Source organism: Coenobita brevimanus, chromosome 105, assembly GCF_032717465.1.
Source record: "Coenobita brevimanus isolate Jiangsu-jjx chromosome 105, ASM3271746v2, whole genome shotgun sequence".
NCBI classification, from domain to species: domain Eukaryota; kingdom Metazoa; phylum Arthropoda; class Malacostraca; order Decapoda; family Coenobitidae; genus Coenobita; species Coenobita brevimanus.
In genome coordinates, this window is record NC_137058.1 from 26826179 (window position 1) to 26838203 (window position 12025).

The window sequence follows — 12025 nt, forward strand, 5'->3', positions numbered from 1 at the left end:
TATTAGCGCTTCTCACATCCTGCACCCAATTATCATCCCCCATCTTCTCCAAATGCCCAAACCACCTCAATCTACCTCTCCTCATAAAAACATCAATACACTTCAGTCCCATCCCACCTCTCCACTCTTCCATCGTCAACCTAGCCCCCCTAGGCCTTGCACTCAGGGACGCACTGCACATCCACCTAATCATTGTCATTTCTGTACATTTGGGCCCGCAAATATCCTTTCCTTTACTGCCCAGGTCTCACTACCATACAGCATTACACTCCTAATACATGATGCATACAAAGATCCCTTAGCACGGAGAGAGAGCCCTCTCAATGTCAGGAAGGGCAACAGCTCCCTGAACTTCTTCCAACCACCCCTCACCCTAGTCACAGAGCTAACTCCAGCCCACCTCCAGCACATAACATGTCACCCAAATAACAACTCTTCCACACACTCGAGAGCCTCACCAGCAATTCAATCATTTCATGCCTGACAACCTCCACCTGCTCTCCCCGACACACTGCACACATAAAATCAGCATTATCTAGAAGTCTACCTCTAATACCACTACATCTCTTATGTATCCACTTATCACAAACACTGCACAAGATGGAATTACTTCCCATGCCCTTGTAGCAGACTGCACTTAGCCACTCTCCCTCTTCTTTGACTGTACTGCCACCAATCCTAGATATCACTTTTGTTTTATCTGTATTTACTCTTTAAGTCCCTGTGCCCCACACCATCTTTCCAATTCCTAAAAATTTCCTCTGCCTCCCTTTCATTCTCTGCAATCAACATCAAATCATCAGCATTTATCTCTCATTGGATTTAATCTCTTAAGTCACACAAGAGGGCCTCAAGTACCATGACAAACAACAAGGGACTCAAAACTGACCCCTGATGCACACCAACAATCACGGAAAACTCGTCATTCAACTCTCCATTCACTCTTACCTGCATGCGAGCACCCACAAAAAATGGCCATAACCACTCTAACCAGCCACTCCTTGATCCCAAGCTTTTTCATTGCCCACTTCACCACCTCCCTAGAGACTCTGTCAAGGGCCTTCTCCAAATCAACAAAAACAAAGCACAGTTCCCTTTTCTTTCCTATATACTTTTCCTGAAGGTGTCAAACAATGAATATGGCATCAGTGGTGTCTGCCTGGCATAAACCCAAACTGCATCTCATCAATATTCATTCTTTCTCCAATTGTACCTTCTAGAACTCTCTCTCCATTGCCTTCATTATCTGATCTACAAGCTTTATACCTCTATAATATCCTCTTTCCAGGGCTTCACCCTTCCCCTTGTACACATTCACAATTACACTCTTCAGCCAATCATCTGGGACAATGCACTCATATATAATCATACTGATCAGGTCAGTGACTAACCTCACTCCTATATCTCTTGAGGCCTTCAACACTTCAGCTGTCAACCCACACACTCCTGCTGCCTCCCCCACCTGTATCCTGCCTATTGTTTGTCCTAATATGAATAAAATCACCAAATGGAAAGAGTAGAATAAAAAAGACATCCCTGGGCTCACCGAGTTAAGAAACAAAGGTTGTGTAATAAGAATGCATGAAATAAATACGAATAATAAATATGAATGTATGAAATGCAGATAGACAGTCTACACGAGGTTACTGAAAAGACATAACAATGTTGTATCCGAAATACAACTGACCTGCTCCTGGAAAGAATTGCATTTTGAGGATAGCCTTATTAAGAAGGACAAGAAGATAGGAGATAGGGGTAGCCTGAGAAAGAAAAGAAAGAGGCAGTTTAGTACTAGACACAGAATGAGATCTCTCCCTCTTTTATTTTCTTAATGAACAGGTCTTTCCTATTTCTGACAAAAATAAAAGCAAATAAATGAAAACAAAATAGGCAACCAGAAGTACATAACTGTCTCCTCTGAACAGATACCAACAACTCTCATCTAATACAAGAAGTTGAGAGCATAGTGCAATTTTAAGGTGGTTTTGGAGATTTTGTAACCTCTTCCATAACAGTTTATTTTGCTAATTATATTGCAATATCCTCTTGTATGGTATGATCTTAAATTGTAATATGCAACATAAATTACTGGGGAAGAGGTGCTATGAAACCACCTATGCCACACAGTATATGACTATATTCTATGCTGGAGAAAGAAATGAGACTCTTTATAAAAGTCTGGAAAATTCAGGAGGTTAAGATTGGAATTTAAATATACAGATGTTTGCAATGGACAAAACCATTGCAAGGGGTGCCTTTCATTGCTGCTGGGAAGAAGGAGCACAGACTTATAGGCTTGGGATGGAGCAGGTACAACTATGGACAAAAATTCACTTACTATTTCACCTCTTTTAGTTTTCACTTTTCCTGATGGCTAATTTTCTGAAGCTGAGAGGTATGGAATGTTTCTTTGCCCAAAATTTAATCTCTTTTTATATGACATATAGGATGACAGACATGCCTTAAATGTAAGGCAGATGTGGTGAAATAGCAGGCCAACTTCTGTCCTTGACTATTGATAAAAATTAGAGTAGCTAAGAGTCTGTCAACAAAGAGGTTTCAGGCAAAAGGCATTTATTAAGGAAGTGTAGTGCTGAAGGAACTATATGCAAGGGCAAACTGAAGACAGAAAGGTTATTAAAGGGAACCAAAGAAAAGACAGGAAGATTTTCTAAGGTAACTGGAAGTTGATGGGAAGTCTTCAAAGGGAGAAGAGCAAAGGGATACCAGGAAAAAATTGGGCCATGAGGAAAACTGCGGGACTGGGTGAGGGACTTACTAGGGGCGGCATGTGAGAGGAGTGGGGCATCCTCTTTTCCATGGGGCCCCGGAGAGGAACCCCTTGAAGTTGAACGAGAGTCCCGGCCTCCCACAACCAACGCTGAGAGGGCGCCTGAGGGACACGAGACCTCATTGTGGGCAGAAGTGAGGGAGATAGGCACAAAAAAGGCAGTAGAGGTTGGGAGAGCATGGAGGGTGGAGACACCAGGCAAGAGTGGTGACAGAGGTAGGACTGTGTGGAAAGGTGGAAAGTATAGGCATAACTTAGATGTAAGGAGGGTGTAAGCATGAGGAAAAGGAAGGGAATGTGCAGAGGAGAGAAAAGAGATATTTGGCAGAGAAACACAAAAAGAAGATACAGGTCATGTGAAAAGTAGGAAGTGGGAAGGATCACATAAGACAGTAAAAGCTGTGGGAGTGATGGAATGAAGGAAGGATAATGATGGAAAGTACAGGAACACAAAAAAGCGATGTGAGTGTATGGCAAAGGAAAACACAGAAGGAAGGATAATGATGGAAAGTAAAGGAACACAGAAAAGAGATGTGAGTGTATGACGAAGGAGAACAAAGAAAGACTGGACAGCGTGGGTGAGAGTGGTAGCAGAGGGACACAAAATAAAGATAAAGGAAGTGGATGTGCTGTGAATGGGTGGTGAGGGGTGGGTGGAGACATTAGACAAGAGTGGAAGCAGAAGTTGGTGTTAGGATGGATAGCAGTGGAGACTGAGATGTTACAAGGAGAAAGGACAGTGGGTGAAGAAAGACATGTCATGAAGAAGAAAGGACAGGGATAAGCAACAGAGGAAATGGGCAAGAATGGGTTTATGCAGGGAGTACACGAGTGTAGGGAGAGGTTGGCAATGGGCACTGGAGGAAGGGAGAGGATGGAAAAACAAAATGAAGACTGGGATGGAAAGTTAATGTGAGAGTGGAGACAGAGAATGAAGGTGTACAGGTGAGGAAGGATAAGGATGGGCGATATGTTGAGAGACGTGGCAAAGGTTGAGTGTTTACATGAAGGAGGGTTGAGAGCTTTGGTGCAAGTGGAAGTAGAGGAAGGCTACAGAGATACAGCAGAGAAACACAAGAAAGGATAAAGGTCCTGGGTACTGAAGATATGGGTAAAATGGATAAAAAAACAGTAAAGATTTCAAACAAGAGTGGAAACAGAGGATAAATAAGGAACACAAAATAAAGAGAAGGGTTGTGGGTGTAAAAAGGAGAGCACAGGCGAGATTGCTGCTGCTGCTGTTTTTAACACCAAGCTCATTAAGACATGAATCCAGTGGACCACAGGAAACTGGCCACTTCAACCAGGTGCTCCCACAGATCTTTTGTTGAAATTACACTGAAGGATTGTCCATATTGTGATGGTCTGGTGCCTTAGGTGAATGAATTTACTACAAATGGGAGTCTGCATTACAGTGTGAGCATCGTGGATTGCTTGTAAGTTGTATTTTGTGCTGGTACTTAAGAAGGGAAGGGTGACAGCCACACTGCCGTCTGGCTAGGTGTGCTTGTCTCATTCTCAGTAGAATGGTTCCCGAGGGGTGATGTCTGGTGGTGGTTCAGGAAGGACGGTGTTTGGCTGGAGGTTTTGGATGGCTGTGGTAGCTGTGTGTTTATGTATATGTTTTGGAGGTAAAGTGTTGTGTGATGGAAGGATATTATTCAGGCATTCTATGTAGCGCTGGATGGCTATACATTTCTCAATGTCTCTAGATGGGAGGAGTAAGAGGAACTTGACAGGTTGGTGTAGTTGCAGGCCCTCAGTAAGACAAGAAGTGTGTCTCCAGGAGCATGACTTGCATTAATAATGAAGCCCACCATCTTCCTCTTGAAATGTGGGGGAAGCTGAGGGACGTTTGTGCATCTGGGCAACTCCATCGTCAGGGTGCGTAAGTGTTGCCATGCAAAGGCATCCCTTTTCACCACCAGAGGGATTAGGAGGGAAGGAGATACAGGCAGAAGAACTGAGATAGAGAGAGACTGTAAACAGAGGGATAAGGGAGGGAGAGAGAATGTACACTGAGGGGCTGTGAGGTAAGGAAGTTGGTACGAGGGGCGTTCAAAAAGTTTTGGCAACAGGGTAATAAAAGTGAAATTAATAGAGATACACATTTATTGAAGTTCACACTCCTTCAACATACTCTCCTCTAAGGTTTACACACTTCTGGAGCCGTGTCATCCACTTAACAAAGCACTCTGAGTACTCAGAAATAGGTATACTCTTCAGTTCTGAATTTATCCTCCTGGCAAGGTCCTGTTCCCTTCAAAGAGGATCCCAGCAAGTTTTTCTGACAAGTTAGGGAATAGCCAAAAGTCACAGGGTGCCGTCCTGACCTGGCACTGTGTGAGTTTTGGCTATTCCCCAAATTGTCAGAAAAACTTGCTGGGATCCTTTTCAAAGGGAACAGGACCTTGCCAGGAAGATAAATTCAGAACTGAAGAGTATACCTATTTCTGAGTACTTGGAGTGCTTTGTTAAGTGGATGACACGGCTCCAGAAGTGTATAAACCTTAGAGGAGAGTATGTTGAAGGAGTGTGAACTTCAATAAATGTGTATATCTATTAATTTTGCTTTTATTACCTTGTTGCCAAAACTTTTTGAACACCCCTCGTACAAAAGTAACTAAAGAGGAAGGAAAGATAAATTTAGAGAATTAGAAAAATATAAATGGACTGGGAGAACAATAGAATAGACAGGTTTAGGGGAATGAAGGGAGGGACAATGCAAACAAGGGAAGCAGGAAGAAGTAAGACTGGAGGGAAGGAAAATTAAAAACAATGAAGGCTGGTACGAGTATATGTAACAGAAGACACGGAGGGAGGGCTGGGGGGTTAGGACTGACACTGAGGTAAGGCATATGTAAAGGGCAGCATATACAGTACAAAAAGAAAGCTGTATGAAAGAGGATAATAAAAAAACTTAGCAAATGGAGTGACAGACAAACACCGCAATAAAAGGGATTCATGACAAGGCAGAAAAGTAGCTCCTAAAATCCAGTGACATATATTTGATTTTATTCTTTGCTATCCCCAGATGCTTGTATTAAGCTTAAGAGAGATATGGCAAACTGAAGGGGTTAGATACATCCTTCATAAACCCCTTTGCTACTTGAAGTTTTTCAAAGTCAATTAAAACTGTCAGGAGATGGCAACAATAAAACAAAATGGATGTCTTTCAACTAAAGGGGTTAATGCTTAGATATAAGCACAACATCATATTGCAAGCTATGGCATTAGTTTTGAATATTCTGTTAGAAAATAATTTAATGCTTGGCCATTACATAATTCACAGACAATAATCCCCTCAGTGACATAACTGATTTTATTACTGGTACTGCTTATCTCCAAACAACTTTATTCAGCTTAAGTGAGAATTTCAAACTCAATGTATTACGGAAAGCCTTCATTAACCTCTTTACTACTGCGCTACTGGACTCTCCTGGGCTGAATAGAAATCACCTAGAAGCAACAATAATAAAACCAAAATTATGTCCTCTGGCTGAAGAGATTAAAGAATGTTCAACTCCATCAATACATATTGTTCTACTTCACTCTGGCTACTGCTAGATGAACTATGCAGCTTAGGAGTGACCTCCTGAACTGAGTGAGATATAAATTCTTTCCATTTCTTTTCATTTTAAGCTGTGTTCCCTCAACTGAATACAATGATCAAGTAGTAACCAGAATAAGACCAGAAATAATCATACTGAAGGAGTTACAAAAAGCAAATGACAACTTTATAGTACTGTTCAGCATTATGAAAAAGGTAATTATAGCAACTTAAGTTAACAACCAACAATTCTGTCACTGAGTTTTCTATCGTCCATTCCAAATTATAATTACACTCAGTCACAACTCACAACCTTCCAACCCAGTCTATACTTCCTAAGTCTAACTGGATCAAATGTGACTATAATTCTACTGAAGTTAGAGGGAGTACGGGTAGGCTGGAAGGGTACCAGTCATGGCCATGTGTAATTCTACTTTGAATGACTATATACAGCTAGATGTTGTGAGCTATAAGCTGCTTCCACAACTGATTTTTCTGCATCTCAATGAAAAATTCCCAAAACAAAGTTTCACTTGAAAGGCATGGAGGTCACTAACTCTGCCATGGTAACTTTTCTAATAATTTCTTTCAGTTCACTAAAGATTTCAAGATAGCTCTTCCAAAAGTTAAATCTTTGGTCAAGACGTACTGAGCTCACGAAAGATTCCATGGTAATCACTGTAACTAAGCTTCAGTGCAGAGTTACAAAATTCAGGTAAGGATTCCATGGCAACTGTTCTAATAATCGAGCCTTCAAGTTAATGGTTCATATGCTCACTAGCATCAGCAGAAGAGGTGACTTAGCTTCGCTGATCAGAATCTTAACCAAAAAATAGGGACTGTGGATACAGCTGGTAACACTAGCTTATTAGTACTGGGTTATACAGAACTATTATACTCTATTTACAAAACATCACAAAGCTTACTCCTATAGGATAAAATCTAGCAGAGCTCCCTCTCACAGATGTTAAATAGTTTGTGACATGAATTAGGTTTCAACATAATGAAATACATTTCTGACTCCCATTTTCTGTGAAAAGAAATAAGGTTAGGACTGAAAAATTCTACTTTAATGGTTAGATTAGGTCCCACAAGGTTTGGTTTGCATGTAAAGTTAATAAAATTCTACACTATAGCTAATCCCTCCTCTCTTTCTGTTTTCTCACATCCTTCCTGTCACTTTTAATTACTCATTTCTCCCATTCACGTGGCTCAAAACCAAGTGACACACCAGATGGTTTCCTGTAATCCAGGAAACCATTTATAATGCTGGAAAAAAAAAAAGGGGGGGGGGGAGATTTAAGGCCTACTATGGTGCCCCTGTTAACTGGATGGAGAGATGCAAATGTAGTGTCCACTCAAGAACCAAATCACATTAATCCTCACGCCCTGCTGTGTTAAAGCTCTGTCAGCCGCAAGGGAAAACTGGTCCACTGCACTAAACAGCCCTGCAGAGCCAACTGCTTGCCTGCAGTTGATGGGTCTACTTAACTAGAGAGACCTAGGTTACACAACAACTATCATAATAATAACATCAAAACTACACTTTTCCACAGCTTATAATCTCAATTACTGTACTTTGATAATTAGATTACATTTACTGTATGATGAAAAATGCACTGCATTACACATGAGGAAGCTCTCCCATATTTTCATCCTATTATACAGTAAATCAGCACGAAACTACCATACATGAAATTCAAAGGTAAATCAAAGAACCTCTAGCTACAACTTGTTACTACTGCATGCAAGAGTGCAAACTGTGAGCATCATGCTACATGCAGCCTCTCCATACCTCCACATCATCACCAGTAACTTGATTCCATGACCTGCATCATTTAAACTGAGTGTGCAAAGATGTAAGCAAACCCTTTGGTAATGACAGTCAATCTTAAAAACCAGTGAGGATTGAAAACTGTTCAACTGTATTTCACTTTACAATTCAAAATAAGCAAAAAGGTGTATGGATCAAGCTTAGTATATTTCTAATATGACTTACTAATGACAAAACTTTAGAGTTTGCCTTCCTTCTCACCTTCTCAGTTTAAATAACATGGCCATATATGTTTTACCAAGAGGAGATGACATATAACTGTCCAAAATATACCTGACGAACACAAGAATGACATGATGAATACGGCAGATAGACCTAGAAAAGGATTACAAACATCAACGAGTCAGATGTTTGTATACCCATTAACAATATATAAACTTTAATCATAAGACTGATTTTGTAGTGTGTCACAATTACCCCCTTTAGTCCAATGACATCATTTTCTATTACATTTTTGCTACCTACAGGCATTTTTTTCGGTTTAGGGGAGATATCCAATAGTTAGAGGGTTAATGAAGTCCATATGTAGCCCCATTCAATGTGAAAAATCTCTCCTAACCCGAATAAAATAATGTAATTGTAGCAAGAAACATAGACATCATCAAGGTGATCATCTTGGTGGGGGGAATAATACATTACTGCACTACGTTTGTAAAAATAATTTTCTTTACAACTTTTTGAAGAATAAGTGTAGGAGAAGCTAGAAGAAAAACAGAGAATGCATTTGCCGGTTCTGTAGATAATAGTGGCAATGACAGAAGGATACTGTGTCCACTCTAACTTGGCTTAATAGTGCTCTCTTTCTAAGCTGAATGGAGAGCTGTAGCAAGAGATTAATGCTATAACTTGGTTGTAATCACAAATATGTGCTACGGGAAGGACACAAAGCCACAGTAGTCTTATTCTGTCACTGAGCTATGAGAAATAGGTTGAAAAAAAAAATCCTACCAAGTCAAGGTGAATGATCTATAGTTGTTACGGTGGTAGTGATAGTATCAATGGTGATGGTAACCTGTCACTACAAAAAGTAAACATTCTTGCTTGCTCCATTCCCCACATGACAGTGAAGATATAACCAACATTCCATATGAAATAAAGTAGTTGTGGACAAAAGTTCCCCTAATATTTCACCCTCCTTATTTCTCACTCTACTCTGCTAAAATTCCTTAACTGGAAAATGCTTGGTACATTTCTCTGTCCAAAAAGAATTCTCTCTGATATGATGCATCAGAGATGAAAGTGACAGACTTGCCCTTAGTGTGAAGAAGATGCAGTGGAGTTGCAGCTCAGCCCTCATCTCTAATTGTACTATCTACAATGAAAGTTTTATTGCCACTCCTGCTTCTCTTTCTAAGGACTTCAAAAATCAGTCCATAGTTGGTCTGTCTTTGTCTAAATAAACTGAGTCACTCTCACGCCTTGAAAATAAAGTAATGGGTACATTAAATTTGATCAGCCTTAGGTGTGAGTCAGGAGTGAGTCAAATTTTCCCTCCAATATGACTACACCTGGCCATCACCATCAACTGAACAGAAAGGGGTTTGGGATCTTTGTCAGGCGAAAACAAACTGACTACAGTGAATCTCCAATAACCAAAACTAATGACACTGAGATGTGACTAAATAAAGCCATCTGTGTTGACGCTCAAAGACCATGAAGAGAGAAGCAAAAGAGGCAATATGACTTTTGTTGATGTCAGTACAGTCAGAATCATAAGTTTTCCTTATACAGCAGTGTCAACTTCACACTTAAGGCACATCCATTATTATGCCTACAGATGTATCGTATTAGTTGCAACAGCAGTTCCAAATTCATCTGTAATGTGATTCCGGCAGACCACAGACTAAAACTGCCCTTCTCCAACAGTACATCCTCCTGCTTTTGGGGAACAGGAAAGTAGCTGAGGGATATTTGCATAACCAGGCAGCATAGCCAACTAATTATATCGATGACACCACACGAAGGCATCCCTCTCCGGCATCTGCAATACATTAGGGTCATATATGGGCAGAAACTTATCAAGCCTCTCTTAGTTCATGAAGGTTAGTTACCAGAGGACAGTGAGAAACAAATGCAGTGGAATACTGGGCAAACTTACTTCCCTGTCTGTATAACCCGATATTTAAGAGGCAGTCAGAATACAGTACACCATGCAATTCCTTCATTCAAAATTTGCTCAGTCTTGACTATCACAACTACAATTCATAAGTATTTTATGTTTACCACAATATTTAATTTCTTACGAAATGTTTTTCCTGTCAAACATTTTGTTTTTTTAATGTCTAACCATCTCAGTTTCTGTGACTGTATTATCACTGGTATACACAGTGCCATAACAGGTTCAATGCATTTTCCACACTACAACATAAACATTAAACACAAATAACAACCCTTAAAGTAGGTGATATGAATGAACATATGGAGGATAAGTGGTTATTTGACTGAAGCTTCATATCCAGGTAAGATTCATACACTGTACGTACTGTAGTAGTTGTTTAGAAAACAGACAATGCAACGCAAATAACCATGGTTCATCCACAATACAATTTCACTTATGCATCTGTCACGCCTGTCATCTGTATAGTGGTTATTAGACATGTCACGGAGTAAATGCGCCCATAATTTCTAATTTTTCTCATAATCTTAACAATGTATGAAAGTCATACTTCTGCTAATCATATGCAAGTTTTATCAGATCCATAATTCTGACATGCCTGTTGTCATTCATATTTCCATGCCTTCATTATGCAGCAAAAATGCCAAGTTACAGGCTAACCTGAAGACCTGTATTTCTCATGCTTCCATTACTAGTCAAAAAGAGTCAACAGACGGTCAAGATATTCAGATAAAACTATATGTAGAAGTCCATCATGGTAGACACCTCAGAGTGGGAAATACTGTGACCAAAACTACAGTCACGAACACACAAAAAAATGGTGGAATAAAAAGTGTCATTCCCAAAACTACAATTAACACACACAAGGTACAACTGCCCAAAATTCTGGGGAAAAAAGCACTGGTGACCGTACAGTTGAAACCAAGTGCATGAAGGTGTGAGCAAGCCTGTAGTTTTTAACATTTTTGAACATCTGCAGCCGTTTGAGTTGATTAGCCTGCATCCCACATTACATGGTGCATTCATAATGATACAGAAAGGTCTGATATGCTCCAAGTTCTGACAGGTATTTATAGAACACCTGTAATTATTAGACGCGATTAGCCTTAATCCCCCATTACAGTGTAGTCAGCAGTGATACAGAAAGATATGACATGTTCTATCATCAAATGCTTCAGAAAGTATTGTCAAAAACTACAAGCTTGGCCACACCTTTGCGCACTCAGTTCTAACAACACGGCCCTAGGACAAAAACGGGTGATGCTTGGGTGGGAGTTGGGGCGGGGTCAATTCTACAGAACAATACTTGCTTACACTACTAAAAATGGTAAAAAGTGTGAAGCCGATACACTAGTGAGAAACAGTCGATGTACTAGACAGAAATAATTAAATCGGCTGGTAACTGTCAACCACTGATTAAAACTATGAAAGAACAATCAGACAAGCTTTGAGTAAATATCGCATATGCTTTAACTGGATGGAAGTGTGAAACAGAACATTAGGGGGGACATACTACTCAAAATGGTTGATTTGGAGGAAGTAGGTAGGATTATTAACAGGTCATAGAGTAGAAGTTATCCCATTGAGCCTGAGCACATTTTCTTCATATTATTCTTGCCATCTCCAGACAATTTCTTTCAGCTTAAGGGAGGCTTTTCAAACTGGAAGGGTTACATATAGCCTTAATAAACCTTTTCAATATGAGAAGCCTTTTATTAAGTTAATTATTGTCTA

The 12025-nt window shown here is 40.0% G+C and overlaps 1 protein-coding gene across 1 annotated transcript in view; it reads right to left on the bottom strand.

Moving 5' to 3' along the window:
* sei (potassium voltage-gated channel seizure) overlaps window positions 1-12025 on the bottom strand; it is a 362440-nt gene that overhangs the window by 121895 nt on the left and 228520 nt on the right. The window contains exon 18 of the mRNA XM_080285287.1: window positions 2780-2893. Coding sequence (XP_080141413.1) covers window positions 2780-2893 — 114 coding nt within the window. The remainder of the gene's footprint in view (window positions 1-2779; window positions 2894-12025) is intronic.